At 55.2% G+C, this 16,505-nt stretch overlaps 1 protein-coding gene across 1 annotated transcript; it reads right to left on the bottom strand.

Moving 5' to 3' along the window:
- Positions 1–1,736: 1,736 nt before the first annotated feature.
- Positions 1,737–10,165, bottom strand: LOC133341635 (retinol dehydrogenase 8-like). Its single transcript, XM_061550232.1, has 7 exons — positions 10,034–10,165; positions 9,708–9,823; positions 7,679–7,840; positions 5,884–6,063; positions 4,832–4,925; positions 3,714–3,897; positions 1,737–3,227 (listed from the first exon to the last, which is right to left on the bottom strand). Exons 2-7 carry the CDS (start codon positions 9,814–9,816, stop codon positions 3,003–3,005), a joined length of 954 nt encoding a protein of 317 aa, XP_061406216.1. The 5' UTR covers positions 9,817–9,823; positions 10,034–10,165; the 3' UTR covers positions 1,737–3,002.
- Between the last annotated feature and the right edge of the window lie 6,340 nt (positions 10,166–16,505).

Raw genomic sequence — 16,505 nt, 5'->3', positions numbered from 1 at the left:
AGTGAGCTGAGTGGGCGGGGCCACTCGCCGTGTGGGCGGGGCCACTCGCCGTGTGGGCGGGGCTAATGAGCCGGGTGGGCGGGGCTAGTGAGCTGAGTGGGCGGGGGCTAGTGAGCTGAGTGGGCAGGGCTAGTGAGCTGAGTGGGCGGGGCTAGTGAGCTGAGTGGGCGGGGCTAGTGGGCTGAGAGGGTGGGGCTAGTGGGCTGAGTGGGCGGGGCTAGTGAGCTGAGTGGGTGGGGCTAGTGAGCTGAGTGGGTGGGGGCTAGTGGGCTGAGTGGGTGGGGCTAGTGAGCTGAGTGGGTGGGGGCTAGTGGGCTGAGTGGGTGGGGCTAGTGAGCTGAGTGGGTGGGGGCTAGTGGGCTGAGTGGGCGGGGCTAGTGAGCTGAGTGGGCGGGGGCTAGTGGGCTGAGTGGGCGGGGGCTAGTGGGCTGAGTGGGCGGGGGCTAGTGGGCTGAGTGGGCGGGGGCTAGTGGGCTGAGTGGGTGGGGGCTAGTGGGCTGAGTGGGTGGGGGCTAGTGGGCTGAGTGGGTGGGGGCTAGTGGGCTGAGTGGGTGGGGGCTAGTGGGCTGAGTGGGTGGGGGCTAGTGGGCTGAGTGGGTGGGGGCTAGTGGGCTGAGTGGGTGGGGGCTAGTGGGCTGAGTGGGTGGGGGCTAGTGGGCTGAGTGGGTGGGGGCTAGTGGGCTGAGTGGGTGGGGGCTAGTGGGCTGAGTGGGCGGGGGCTAGTGGGCTGAGTGGGCGGGGGCTAGTGGGCTGAGTGGGCGGGGGCTAGTTGGGCTGAGTGGGCGGGGGCTAGTGGGCTGAGTGGGCGGGGCTAGTGGGCTGAGTGGGCGGGGGCTAGTGGGCTGAGTGGGCGGGGGCTTGTGGGCTGAGTGGGCGGGGGCTCGTGGGCTGAGTGGGCGGGGGCTAGTGGGCTGAGTGGGCGGGAACTAGTGGGCTGAGTGGGCGGGGGCTAGTGAGCTGAGTGGGCGGGGGCTAGTGGGCTGAGTGGGCGGGGGCTAGTGGGCTGAGTGGGTGGGGGCTAGTGGGCTGAGTGGGTGGGGGCTAGTGGGCTGAGTGGGTGGGGGCTAGTGGGCTGAGTGGGTGGGGGCTAGTGGGCTGAGTGGGCGGGGGATGGCGGAAGTTTGAGTTTCCGAGAAAGATGAGAAATAATTAAAGGTATTTTACGCTTTACGGCAATAAAACAGGAGCTGTGTTAAGATGTTCAAACACAAAATAGAAACCTTTTGCCAGGAATCAAGTCTGCATTAACCACACATGACTTGTGGTGAACATGCAAACAAACATGCTGTGCATTGTTTGTGAAACTGAGACGGCCTTCTCTGAGTGTCAGACCAGAGAGCGCCAAAAGGCAATCCACGTATCAGAGCATATATAGCTTTGGGTGCAGCAGCTATATTACGGGACCTTTCCCCCCAGTATCAAAGTATGAAAAATAAGGATAGGTCTTGATTTGAAGCTTTCGTGACTGCAGGAATCCATACTCTTTGGTTCTTTCGGTAAAGTCACGTAGGTAGAAATAAAATAAAACAAATCACGACGTTTCGATCGCAAAACGAGCAATCTTCATCAGGTGGAACAACCACAGCAAGAAAATGCTGAATAGTGATAGGTTTTACCCTTTCTGCCAATGAAAAACAGGTGTTAAAATGTTGCCATAAAGGGTAAAACCTATTCTTATTTTGTATACTTTGATACCAGCAAAAAGGTCCCACGACTCCCAGAAATGTGGTTCGGTTTTATTTAAACTTTTATTTGCCATCAACACTTGGGTCTCATCACACGCACGCACTTGGGGACTTTAGTGAACCGGACAGACGCACGCGTCAAAAAGCACTTTCATTTGATTTCCCGGTAAGTAATTGTACAACAGGATTACATTTATCTGACACGTTTCTCACCTGCTTCAGTCAAGGACAGTAAGCAATACAAGTATACACAGTACTGTATTGCCTTTGGCTGCCTGAGCGCGTGGATGGCTGGCATCGTCAGTCATGGTCAATCCACTGCTGGATGAAGTCCTTCGCAGTCTGCCGCCACCTCTCACGATGGTGTTGGGCAGTTCAACGTGTTGGCTTTCGCGACCAACATTATCCACGAGCCTTTAGCCCGAGGACGGGTGTATTGCGGTAAGTCTGAAACTTGCAAGCGCAAAGCAGACCGCGACGTGAGATATTCATTGCATCAATTCGTGTGCAATTAGTAAGGGCGCGGTGACACAGACTTATTTCATTTTAAGGTTATAATCCCTTGTTCATCATGACGTCCTTTTTACTTTGATGTTTCAACAACAGCGTGATGGAGATCGCGTGACGTGAGGGTTCTGCCTTTGTAGTGAGGGTTGTCAGTTGACGCCGAGGAGGGGGGAGGAGGTGCCTCGCCCCCCCCATGTGGTGACGTCAGCCGCTAATTATTATGCATTGGGGGGGGGTGTCCATTTGGAGGACGTCACCTGCTCATGATTATTAATGAGGGGGACTGGTCGACGTGGAGTGACGTCACCAGCGTTAAGGACATTCCTGGGTGATTATAGTCGGTATAATCATAAAGGTTTTTGGGTTAGAATATTTTTTTTGGGGTTAGATTTTGTGTTGGCCGTGAGCGGGAATTAAAATCGTGTTCACGGGTTCACGACCGCTGCGCCACCGCTCACCCTCTACGTCACGTGGGTCACACGTGCACGCGCACCACTCATCGGGCACGCGCAAGCGACGACCTCGCCTGCGCTCAGAGTCGATCGTGAACTCCTCAAGTCGGACACATCGGCGGGACCGCAAAGACTGCGCGTGGTATTGGGTAAACCGCTCGCCGACAGCGTGGTCGGCTACGTACGGTGCAAAAGAAGTTCAACATACATACGTACACACAGAGTTACAAAATCTTAAGTGAGCCTCCCTACTTCTGTGGGGGGTCGTGGGGGGGGGGGCTTTATTTAACTATACTTCACCGCGCCGGTCACTCCACTCTACCACCCCCCTTGCTCCCCCCCCCCGCCAGGTGAGCTGTCACGCGTCCGAGTGAGTGGCGCGGCAGCAGCTGCAGGTGAGGCAGCGCAGCGCGGCGAGCGACGCGCGGAAGACGGCGCCGTGGCGGAAGAGCAGCTGGTAGAACGTCTGCACCGAGAGCTGCCCCGTGTCGTCGGCCTGCCGCAGCGCCGTGAGCGGCGTGTACAGCGGATTCGTCTGGTAGCGGAACGGGGGGCGCTCCTTGCCGATCACCCTCATCACGGCCTGCGCGGTGGGACGGGGGGGGGTGAGGAAGAATGTTTTAGTCCTTTTACACTGGCACATCCGAGCCGGGCCATCGCGGTTCCGGGCTGGCTTATTTGTTCCACTGCCGTGCCGCGGAGAGCCAGCACCATAGAACAATCCTTTTAACGCGCCGTCGCCGCGGCCTGAGAGGGGGGGAGGGGGGGTGAGGATTGGTTTCGGGCTCAGAGAACGACCGCGAGGCGGTGGACGCCGCCTCTGCAAACGCGACCCCCCCGCCTTGTCGTGGTCTGTGGAGCCACGCGGTGAGCCACGCGGTGAGCCAACATCATCCTCCGGCCGCCGAGGAGCAGCGGCACGAGGTGCGAGCGACTTTATTCGGCAAATCGTTCGTTAATGATCCGACGCCTCGATCGCATAGTGAAACGTGTGCTTCGTTACTCATTCATTGCGCCGCCCCGGGCTAAAACTCTGCGGCACGTAAAGCGGCGGCCAGGTGGTGGTGACCTTCACGACGTCGCTGGGCGTCTGGCCGAGCGTCCGGAAGATATCGCGCGACGCCGGGAGGTAGACGTCGCGGAAGAGCCGCAGCGTCTCGGCGTCCACGCCCGCAAACTCCTCGCGGGCCGCGTCGGCCATGAGCTTCGTCTCGAACTTGGTGTGCACGGGGCCCGGCTCCACCAGTGTCACGCTGACGACGACACCACCACCGTGGGACTCGTCAGCGGTGGTGGTCATGGTGGTGGTTGTGGTGGTGTGGTGTGGTCGTGGTGATGGTGGTGTTGATGGTGTGGTGGTGGTGGTGTGTGGAGCGGTGTGTGTGTGTCTGGTGAGAGAGTGTGTGTGTGGGGAGCGGTGTGTGTGTGTGGGGAGCGGTGTGTGTGTGTGTGGGGAGCGGTGTGTGTGTGTGTCTGGTGAGAGTGTCTGTGTGTGTGTGAGTCTGGTGAGTGTGTGTGTGTGGGGAGTGGTGTGTGTGTGTATGTGAGTCTAGTGAGAGTGTGTGTGTGGGGAGCGGTGTGTGTCTGTGTGAGTCTGGTGAGTGTGTGTCTGGTGAGGGTGAGTGGTGTGTGTCTGGTGAGGGTGAGTGGTGTGTGTCTGGTGAGAGTGTGTGGGGAGCGGTGTGAGTCTGGTGAGAGTGTGTGGGAGCGGTGGTGTAACGGTTAGCGCGCTGCGCTACGAACCGGCGACCCGGGTTCGATTCCCCCTCACTACCACCAACACCAGTGACGATTGTTTGAACCGGTCCTGCGCCTCCGCTAGGTCGACTCAGCTTCAAATGAGAACCTAGTGTGGTGTTTAAACATCGCCACCCGGGCGTGGTGCTGACTACCCACCCCCTCTTGTGCCGTGCCGGCCTTCATAGGTGCTCGCTAACAGGACTTGCCCCAACAGTATGTTAAGGCTATACAGGGGATTTTTTTACTTTTGTGGTGATGTTAATGGTGTGGGTAGCGGTATTGTAGTGGTTAGCGCAAGAATCAGGTGCCAAATTCCCCTTCCCCCAAGTTCTGCGTTCCTCTCTATACATGAAGATTTCATCCGCTAGTGGACGGGAGTTCATATCGAGGCCTGCTACGTTGTGCAGGAGGCACGCCTCCGGCCCTGGGCGAGGCCGCTCCACTCACTGGATGTCGAATTTGGCCAACTGCATGGCGAGCGCCTCGCAGAATCCCTCCACGGCGAACTTGGAGGCCGCGTAGACATCGTTGAACACCACGGCTGAGCGGGACACACACATGAACACACACACACATGAACACACACACATAAACACATACACATGAACACACACAACACATGAACACACACGAACATACACACATTAACACAGACACACATAAACACACGCATGGACACGGATATGAAGACATGCACAAACGCACAAGACACATGAACACACACACATGAACACAACAACAACCGCTCTGCGGTGGTGACGTCATCACGACGCTTGTGTCATGCTCGGTACACTTTGAACACAAAAAGACAAAGTTCCCCGGTGTAGCCTTAACAGACTGTTGGGGCAAGTGCTGTTAGCGAGCAACCTATGAAGGACGGCACGGCACACGAGGGGGTGGGTGGCCAGCATCCACGCCCGGCCGCCTTTGTGAACACACTCGAACACACACACACACACAAAGGTCAATCAGTTATTCGGTAACCCTGGTGAGATAAGAGAGACCCTTGGATAAATGCCGGCACCTCTGCTCCACTTGAAACCGGCCCGTTGAAGAATTACTGAAAAAGATTGCTCGCTCACGCCACTGCTGGGAAAAGAGGCCTCAATTTGTATTCCCCCGCACCTCCGATTAGCACGGTTGGCCACGTACGGCGTAAAAGAAGTTCAACGTACACGCATGCACACAACGGTTCGCCGTTGTCCGAATTTTGCAAAACAGCCGTGTGCCACGTGCGCAGCGTGTGGCGATGGGTGATGACCCTGCCGGTAACCCCAGAAAGAGTCGATTCCTGCTGCTGGTAGTGGTGATGGTGGTGCTGCAAAGAGCCAACCCAGCCCTTGCCGAAGGGAGCGAAAAAACGTGGACTAGCGGACGCCGTCCACTGTTTGCCCAGAACCTTTCTGGGTGTCTCATAGCCGCCCCTCCCGCCACACTCGCTCTGTGGCCCTGCGGTAGGCGCGTGTCGGCGCGCGAGGCCCGGTGGTAGCGGAGCGCACCCTGCAGGCCCATGACGCTGCTGATGACCACGATGTGGCCGCTGCGCCGGCGCTTCATGTCGGGCAGCACGGCCTTGATCATCCGCACGACGCCGAAGAAGTTGGTGTCGAACACGGCCTTGATCGCCTCCATGGTCTGGCCCTCCACGGGACCGATGAGACCCACGCCCGCGTTGTTCACTGCGCGAGCGCGCACGGACAGAGGATGGACGGGGAAGAAAAATGGCAGATGGGAAAACGGATAAACGGACGTATGAAACAAATGGATGATGGATGAACACATGGACGGATGAACACATGGATGGATGGATAGATGGACGGCAAAAGGGATGTGCGGAGGAAGCGGTCACGTGGAGAGACGTGAGATATGCATGCAGGTAGGCAGGTAAACAAGACGGACATGCAGAAAGGCAGTCGGGCAGAAAGGGTGGCAGACCGATAGGGTGGCATGCCGATAAGGTAGCATGCAGAGAAGGCATATCGGGTAGCATGCAGACAGGCAGGCCTCTAGGCAGATGGACAGGCAGGCACGGCAAGTAAAGCATAAACATGAATGATAGTGCTTAAAACATCTTAATATATATAGGACTGCAGAGCTTGGGCACTTGTTGGTAGCGCCGGCTCGCTGCCGAGTGGCTACCTTCCAGCTCATTTGTGGTTCCTCATGAAATGCGACGCAATACGAAGCTGAACGTGATTATCATGGTCAAGGTGGTGGTGTGAGCAGACGGGTGGTGGTGTAAGGGGCCGTCTGGCGACACTGCACAGTTACAGAGACGGGGGAGGGGCAGAGTGCTGAGAGCAAAGTGGTTGTAATGATGATGGGATGAACACATGGCGAGGTGGATGGGAGGCGCTGGGTAAGGTGACGGTGGGTGGCCGTGTTGATTGTACATTGGGAGGGTATCCTGGGCGCGAGGGGTAAAGTGGCGGCAAGATTACCGAGAGCGTGGTGGGTGGTTTCGGGGTTAATTGATGATGGCAGTGCTAGGGGTAGCGTGGCTGTATTAGGGAGTAGGGGGCCGGGGGGGGGTGTTAATGTTGTTGTGGCCGGCAGTGTGAAGTGTAAATTGATCGCCTAAGTGGGAGAGTTTTAGTGCCGCCCGGGCTGGCGGTTTGGTCCGCGTGACGGTGTCACTGTCGTGTCGTCGGTGATGCTGGCGGTGGTATCGGTGGTCTCGTGTTCCCGTGGCATGCCTCAGAGTAGCTGAAGGATGCGGGCAGCGGTAGCGCGAGTCGCGTCGTGAAATCCGCGTCCGAGTGGTGCTCACGGCCATCGCGGCTGAGCCGTGTCGCTGTGCACGGCCGCGCTCTCGAGGTTGGCGCACCGCGCTGTGAGCTCGGCGACTCGAGGTCGATTCTCCCGAATCACGGCCAACACCAGTGGCAGCTATCTGAACCGGTCCTGGGCCTCCCCCAGGTCGGCCAAGCCTCAAATGGGTACCTTGGGGCGATGTGTAAACATCGCTGCGAGGGAGACAAAGGCGGCCGGGCGTGGTGCTCCCCACCAACCTGCCGGCCTTCGTAGGTTGCTGCTCGCTCACAGCACTTGCCCCCAGCAATCTGTTAAGGCTATACGGGGGGTGGTTGTCTTTGTATCGGGGATAAGTGTCACTTGAAGATGTTCGGTGCAGGCTGGTGGTGGGTCGCTACAGATGGGGCGGCGGTGTTCATGGCAGAGAGACAGACTGAAGGTATTAAGTTGCTATTCGTCTGGCTGCATAGTCGTGCTAGAGCCAGGCTGTCGGCATGATTGTGGTGGGTGGGAGGGGGGGGGTCGGTGGGGGGCTCGCACCCAACACGTCCACACGACCTCCCGGCACGGCAGCCAGGCAGTCCCGCACCGAGTCGTCGCTGCACACGTCCAGCTGCTGCACGAGCAGCGAGGAGCCGAGCGCCGCTCCCGCAGCCTCCTCGAGCGCGCCCCGCTTCTCCAGACTCCGCATCGTGGCGATCACTGTGCCGGCAGCACCATCAGCATCATCAGCATCACTATCATAATAAGCAGCACCATCACCACTATCAACAGCACCGTCATCGGCACCATCATCATCATCAGCTCAATCATCATCAGCAGGACTATCATCAGCACTATAAACATCAGCACCATAATCAGCATCATCAGCACTGTCATTGGAACCATCATTATCAGCACCATCATCAGCAGCAGCACCATCATCATCAGCAGCACCATCATCATCACCATCAGCACCATCATCATCAGCACCATCAACCGGCCAGGTGGCCCATCGACCGAGCGAGCGGCTAGCAATCGGAAGGTTGCGAGTTCACATCCTGATTGGGGGGGGTTGACTCAGCCCATCATCACTCCGAGTTCGATAACATTTTCACAACTTTATTGGGAAGTCAGCAGTGGTTGTCCCACGGATGGACTCGCCCCCGCTATGGGAATGTGGAGTTTCTCTGACTGCCTCGGCGAGAAGATGAGCACCTCCGCGGTCAACTGAGCAGCACAAAATCACGTTGTGACCGTGACGTCACTACCGACGCCATCGTCTGGGTCAATGAGGGTGATGAGTAATTAACACGACCGCACGCGGCACCAACTCACGCCAGCGAGGGGTGGGGGGGAGTCTGATCCAACAGCCGTCGCCGCGTGTGATCGCACTGCACGCGGGTAACGTCAAATGCACTTCGGGGCCATACACTCAGTCGGTACGCATGGAGGGGGGAGGGGGGTTAACCCAAATGCGTTCGCTTGCGTATGGGGGGCGTGGGGTGAAGCCTCGATAATAATGTGTCTACATTGGCCTTCAAATGAGTTAGATAGTCCGGTGGTGGACTTTCTCTTTGCTTAAACACGTGAATATTATTAATCCTTGATAGTTTCTGCGTGTATTAAATATCGGCGGTTCTATAGGATTCGGGGGTGGGGGGGGGGTGTAAAAAGTTCGCGTGCATACAGGGAGGGGGGGAGGGGTCAACTTTTGACAGATTCGTGCGTACCGACTAAATGGGTGGCCCCCTTATCGGCGGCAAATCGCTCGCCAGTAGAAGTACCCGCAGCTCCTAGGTCCAAGTCCTGGCACAACTTCAAGTTAATTTATTAAGTATAGTCCTGTGAGCCATTCGGCTCTTGAATCGGGTGCAACCGCAACAAATAAAAAACAAAAACATGAACAAGAAAACTACCACAACAGCGGCCACAACAGTCACAGCAGCATCACAACAACAACAACAGCAGACACCACAACAACAGCCACGACTACAGAACAACAACCACAACATCAGCAGCAACAAATACAATAACAACAAAACAGCCACAGCAGCAGCAGCAATCACCCAATAACCACAACAACAAACAGCCACAACGACAAGACAACAGAGACAACAGCCACAACCTTCACGTTACATGGCATGATGGCTGTCATCAGCGGTGATGATTGCATTATGATGCCGCTGCATCCATTCCTATCGCAGTGCAGTCTACGAATCGCTCAAGCTCCCTGGCCTCACTATCCCTCAACCTATGAATTAGGACCATTGCCTGAATCGTCATCTAATATATACACACAAACACATTTTTACTTTAGGCCAGTGTTATTGATGAATGTGTTGACATTCCTACGATGCCGAGTGATCATGGTGAGTGGCGATGCTGCTGATGCTGTTGTTGATTATGATGAGGCTGCTGCTGTTGATGTTGATGGTACTGCAGCTGATGCTGATGATGGTACTACTGCTGCTGCTGTTGATGGTACTGCTGCTGATGATGATGGTGCTGATGATGATGGTACTGCTGATGATGATAGTGCTGCTGCTACTGATGATGATATCGTCATCATCGTCGTCATCATCCTTACCCGTGTATCGTTTATTGGGATCTTGAGCCATCCTGGCCGCCAGCTCCAGTCCGATTCCAGACGAGCAACCGGTGATGAGCACCACGGCCTTGCCGTCCGTGCTGCCCATGGTGGACCTGGTGGCACGGACCAACTAGCGGGTGAGAGGTCGCACGACTTCCACTCCCGATACCGGCTCGCGTGCCGGTGATGGTGGCGTGTGATGGTGTGTGATGGTGATTAGGAGCTGGTAGTGATGGTGGAGTGTGAAGGTGGTTAGAATCCGGTAGTGATGTTGGCTGAGTGGTGATGATGGGTTGATGGTCGGTGGTGGTGGTGGTTAGTACCGGCAGAGGCAATTTGTGCTGCGCGAGTGATGTTTGGTGACAGACTCGATGGGTGACCACAGGGCGAGAAGTCTGCCCTGGGGATGAGCGGGAGCTCTGTAGCTTAGACTCGCGCCACCTCTTGCCCCGACGCCACCTGCCTACACCCCCCGCCCCCGTCTCCAACCCTCCACGACGACCTCTCCTCCTCTCGTCCCCTGCCTCTCTGAGCCCAGCCTCGCTCTCCCACATCTTCCCTCTCCCCCCTGCATCCGTGCCGTCCCCCTTCTCTCGAACTCGGTCCCTCCGTCTCCTCTCTTCGCCGTTTCCCTCATTCCCTTCTCGCTCCCATCAGCCCTGCTTCTCTCTGTCGCTCACCCTTCCCCTCTCTCTCCCCGTGCCCCTCTCTCCTCTCCACCACCCCCCCCCCTCCCTCTATCTTCCTCTCTATGCCTCTCCTCTCTACCTCCCTCCCTGATCCCCCACCCCTCCCTCCATCAATCCCTCCACCTTGCTCCCTTCTCTCTCTTTCTAGGTGTCCAGTTCTCCTAATTCCCTCCCTCCTTCCCAGTCTCACTCCAATGTCTCTCTCTCTCACCTCCCTCTTCCATTCGCTCCATCTCCCTCCCTCTTTCTCCCATCTCCACTTCACCCAGTCTCCCCGTTACCTCTCCCGCCGCTCTCTCGCTAAGCCTCATCACGCGGAGAGAGGCTAAATTAAATCTGCGTCTCTCTCTCTTTAATCCCTAATCCCGCGTGCACCACGAGACTCTAAGTCCTTCAGCGGCAGGCGCGACCCAGAGACAGACACAGATAGACAGAGACACAGAGGTACAGATTATACGCAGATATACGGACACACATATACACACAGACACACGAAGATACACAGAGGTTCACAGCGGCAGAGCGACACGCAGAGATCAACAGTTTCATAGCAATATGTAACACATTATTTTATTATGTTTAATTGTTATTATTTTATTACTTCCCTTCTACGTGACTTTACCGAAAGAACCAAGAAGAAAAAATATGTAACAATTTTTGTTCCTGGGTACTAAGTGTTATTTCGTAATTGCTTATGCCTAAAAAGTACAGGAAATGGCTATTATTGTTCCCCACAAACGTTGCTGTTGTGACCAGGACAGTGATGTTTTGACATTTACCTTTTTCCAATGAGAAAACGGGCGAATTTGTTTATTTTCGTTCACATAAAGTCGGCGATGCGGTTATCGGTTTAAACCGGTAAAATAAATACTTTGCGGTTTGCGGCAACATTTGCGGCGTGATGAACTAAAGAACTCTCCGTATTTCTTTGTGTATCACAGTAAACGTGGATGTGTAGAGGGTTTACTGCAGCGTTAAAGCCGACAGGCCACATCTTTCAATTTACGTCTGATGCACGCTCCTGCAATGCTGAATGTTTAATGCTTCGTGTTGTTGTCTACTTGACGTGTCTTTGATAAGTATGAGAACTGTACCTTAGCGTGAGCAACGATGCATACGACATGTGCAAAGCGATGAACGTTGGACTGCATTTGCCACGCGTTACAACTCCTTAAAATTACATTTTATTGCAAAATACAGAGAGAATGTTGATTTTATCCGAAGGTCAAAATCAAATCTTTGGCTAGCATAATAAAACTAGATAAGATCGATATTCTGACTCAGCCGTAACCTGGTGCGGCTGTGTGTAAACATCACCACTGGGGATACAAAGACGGCCGGGCGTCGTCTTTTAATAGGTGCTCGCTAATGGCACTTTCCCCAAACATCTGGTAAGGCTATACGGGGGATATTTTTGCTTGAACGAACATAGATATATACACACACATATCCTCAGGTTTTTTTCGGTAAAGTCACCGAAAAAACCTAAGAATATGAATCCTTGCAGTCACGAAAGCTTCAAATCTAGAATATACACACACACTTATACAAATATCCCCCGTATAGCCTTAGCAGACAGTTGGGGCAAGTGCTGTTAGCGAGTGGCACCTATGAAGGCCGACACGACGCACGAGGGGGTGGGGTGGCCAGCACCACGCTCGGCCGCCTTTGTCTCCCCAGTGGCGATGTTTACACACCGTCTCGGCCACCGGCCAGCATCAACTTCTAGCGAGGCGCTCCCTCCAAACCCACCGAGCTATCCAATCCGCGCGTTTCTACCCCCGTCTCTCGGTGTAATTGCAAGCGTGCACTTGCCCGCACTCCTCTGCCCACTTTCTCAGCTCTCGTTCCATTTTCTCCTCCAATGTCCACGCCTCCGATTTATCTCCCTCCACTCTCTCGGGCATCGCGACGCCGGCGGCCACGGCGAGCGGGAGGCGAGCCGCCCGGCACGGCGAAGACGGACACCGCCGCCCGGCTTCTAAACTAAACTGTAAACATTTCTCATTTGACCAGGTAAGGCCCACTGAGCTGCATAAATACTATACAGTCACGTTGATTCTGAATGTAGAGGGGAAAACCCTGAGGACCTGGAGAAAAATCCGCGCGACCACTGGGAGAAAATTCTAAATATACAGCAGCAGGCGTCAGCTCAGGATCGAACCCACGACCTGTATACCAGGCGAGGTAGTTCACATCTTTCCCTCCACGCACCGCTGCACCTCTCGAACCGCGCGGCGTGATTCTTTACAATATCTCAGCACCACCCCAACCCCAACACCTTGCAGATGGCAACGATGGTGGCGGTAGTATAGTTGGACCCACTTCTTCATCCTCACACAGGTTTGTTATCAAATCTCACCGTTGAATATGGGCGCCACGCTGGGTGGCACCGTGCGCCACTCACCGCACTTGACGGATTCTTCCCTCTCCACTTCGCTGGAATCCGAACCGATCCACACAATGACCTGTGGGGGTGGGGGTGAGGGTGGGAGTGGGGTTTTGGGGCCACCCCTCCAAGGAGCTGCTCACCTGCGGGCCGCCCTTGCCTTTCACTGGGGGTACACCCCGCGTGCACCGCCAGGGGCCCAACCCCCAAATAGGTCCGGCAGTCGAGAGGGCCCAATGCCCCGGGTGACGGCCATCAGGTTGGTGGTCTGAAACGATGCGTGGCGACGTGCGGGATAAGCGGAACCAGGTGGAGTCGGCCCGGTGGGTTGGTGGGCCCGGATTGAGGACCACACTGCCGTGATAGGACGGGAGACCTCGGGTAGGAGCAGGGATTTGCCAGCAGCAGGGCACAGTCCTCGTTTAACGCGGTAGATGCGTTCCTGAAAAGTGCCGCGCTCGGCGAAAAATCGCGTTAAGCCGAAAACGATTTCCACATGAGTAGTGCCACGATAAAGTTTGGCGATAGACCATGTACGCCATCGCGTGACTGTGTCACGTCGTGGACTAACTCGTACTGCTCAGCCGCGCAGCTCAGGAAAGTAGTTAGTCGACAATCGCTCAGAAACCGTGTTATCACGGTGCACGTTCCACATTACAATGGTGCGCGTTCCACGTTGTAGCGGTGCGCCTTTCTGCACGATAATGGTGCGCGATCTGTAGTATGATGGCGCGTTCCGCGTTATATCACAAAAGCCTTGAGCCCCTCCCTCCCCTACCTGTTAAACAGTGGTGTAATTGCCACGGTTACACGGTAGTGTACCGCCGTGTGACAGTGGCTATTATACCAACCATCCACCCACTCATCCACCAACTCACACACACACTCCCACTTACCCCCCCATCAACTCACACCCATACACCCACTCCCACCCGATACTGGATAAATACATCTATGACTGATGGCATGACATGAGAGGACATCCTGAATTTAGTCACATCTTCCCCCATCACCACCAAGAAACATTCATCAGCAGCAGCGGCGTTATGGCATTTTCTCCACAATCTCTGACATCATTGTTCTTAGCGTTATCATCCTCATTAATTACAGCAACAATAATAATCACCCTCTCTATAGATTCGTCACCACCACAATCACCACCAACAATGTCCACCACCATCGCCATCATCACGATCGTTACCTGGTAGAGGACGGCTGAATTCTCGTGTGTCGATTTCCCTGGCCGCATCATCAGAAGTACCCGGTGGGAGAGAAGGCCCTGGGCCCAGCACCTTGTAGGGGGTGAGAGGTCAGGATCGAGCGGGCAACAATGTCCAGGATGTTCGACATCTCGGATAACGTCGTCTTTGTCAGGGCATGCGGGTGAGATGGATATCGTTTACGCCGTAGTCGCCACGAGGGGGCGATGCTGCATAAGGAGAGATATGGCGAGCTCGCTCGATAGCCATTGTCGGGAAGGTTTGGAAGAGGGACAGAAGGCGGGGATTGTTAGAAGGGTGCAGAGGGATCGGTGAGAAGGAAGGGAATGAGAGAGGCGGGGGGGGGGATGAAAGGGAGGAGAGAGAGGGGGGGGGGGCGCTCAGGAGAAAGAAGCAAGGGAGCGGAGCGAGCTGGTGGTGGGCACTGGGCGTTGTTGTTGTTGCTGTGGACAATAAAGTTCATCCAAGAAGTGCCGCATTTGTAGTCATCCATGACAGTAACATGCAATGCATTCAGACAATCGTGGTGGTGGTGGCGATGACGAAGAAGACAGCTGCTGATGATCGTGACGGTGATTGTTATGATTATAAGCAGATAATTGTGATATCGTGGTTGATATGCTTGATTGTGAGGTTGAGCAGATATAATTATGGTGCTGCAGCTGCTGCTACTACAGATGCCATTATCGTGGTGGTGGTGGTATTGATGACAGCGGTTAGCGCGCTGTGCTACGAAACCGGCTACCACCCGAGTTCGATTCCCGCTCACGGCCAACGCCAGTGATGATTATCTGAACCGGTCCTGGGCCTCCCCTAGGTCGACTCAGCCTCACATGAGTACTTGGTGCAGTGTATAAGCATCGCCACTGGGGAGACAAAGGCGGCCGGGCGATATGCTGGCCACCCACCCCCTCGTGTGCCGTGCCGGCCTTCATAGGTGCTACTCGCTAACAGAACTTGCCCCAACAGCCTATTACAGGCTACATGGGGGGTCTTTGGTAATGCAGGTGATGTCATAGCGGATGATGATACGGAATACAGTAGTGGTAATGATAGAGTTGACAATGACGATGGTCATGTTGACGATGATGTTGATGATGTTGACAATTACGATGATGTTGACATTAACGATGATTTTGACAGTGATGATGTTGACAATGATGACGATAACGATGGTGATGTTGACAACGACGACGATGTTGACAATGGTGACGACGACGAAGATTATGTTGTTGTTGACAATAATGATGACGATGATTATGGTGACGTTCGCGATGCCCCCCCCCCCCCTCCTCGGCGCACTTCACGCAGCTGTGCGCCATCTCCTCGCCCTCCTCCACCACGTGCGCACGAGCAGGGCTCAGCCCTATCGGCGTTGCGGAGAAAAATCCACGCGTGGAGATGGCGCTGATGGTGGTTAGCCATCCGAGTTCCAGCCAGCACGATGCCTGCTCAAGGAGAAAAACGACTGAAGTTAAAATAGTTTAACTCGCGAGATCAAAGGTGAACTTGCAAAACCGTGCTGGTTGCTCTGTCGATGCCCCAAAGGCCCCGATGACCCCTCCCCGCGCCTTTTACGCATTTGGCCGCTTCTCTCCTTCTCCCTGTCATAGAGATAAGTCATAATTAATACTGGTAGGAACCACCTGGTTCCACCAGCCTACAGGGGATTATTGTGTCCGTCCGTCGTGCATCCAAAAATGGGAGGGGTGGGGCTGGGTGCAGAGGGGAGGGTGGGGAGGGGCTGGGTGGGGTGGGGCTGGGTGGAGAGGGGAGGGTGGGGAGGGGCTGGTTGGGGAGGGTGGGGAGGGGAGGTTGGGGAAGGGCTGGGAGGGGCTGGGTGGGGAGGGTGGGGCTGGGTGGGGTGTGGGAGGGGTGGGGTTAGGTGGGGAGGGGATGGTCACCCCGTAGTGCCCTTATAAAACTCAACGTTTAACCTACTCACGCCGGCTTGTGCCCGCCCTCACAGTCGGCCATATTTGCGAAATACACCACGCCTCCGTTGACCCAGGCCATTGACCGAGCAACCCAACGTTCCTACCAGCTCCCTCCGCAGGAATGTGTTTCGTTACCCTTGTTGGGATTACATTGGAAGACAGAGAGAGGGAGAGGAGCACGAGTGTTAGAGGACAGACGCACGACAGAGACACATTGACTGGTAAGAAAGGAAAGCGTGCTCTGGGTAGCACGTGTCGCTATTCCGGGCGATGACCGGTGGTCGAGACTAATGATGGAAGAGCAGCCACAGGGGATAACACCCCCAAGAGGAACTCGACTGTGGAGATGCAGCGAAGACATCAGCTGCTGTATAGGTCGATTGTTACATCGCAGAGACGATGACGGCCTTGGGAAGCCTTCACTCTGTAGTGGCTTGTTTATTTGGTGTTTGAACATCTTAGCGCCTCCTGTATTATTGCCAGAGTGGGCAATAATAGAGGAGGTAAAACAGGGTGCCGTAGATAAAACTGATTAACCTGAGCTTTTAACGCTTGGGCGT

This window comes from Lethenteron reissneri, chromosome 12 (assembly GCF_015708825.2).
Source record: "Lethenteron reissneri isolate LAM-NWPU_2019-01 chromosome 12, ASM1570882v1, whole genome shotgun sequence".
NCBI classification, from domain to species: Eukaryota; Metazoa; Chordata; class Hyperoartia; order Petromyzontiformes; family Petromyzontidae; genus Lethenteron; species Lethenteron reissneri.
Note: the sequence above shows the minus strand (reverse complement) of the source record. Positions and strands in the feature narration are given on the sequence as shown.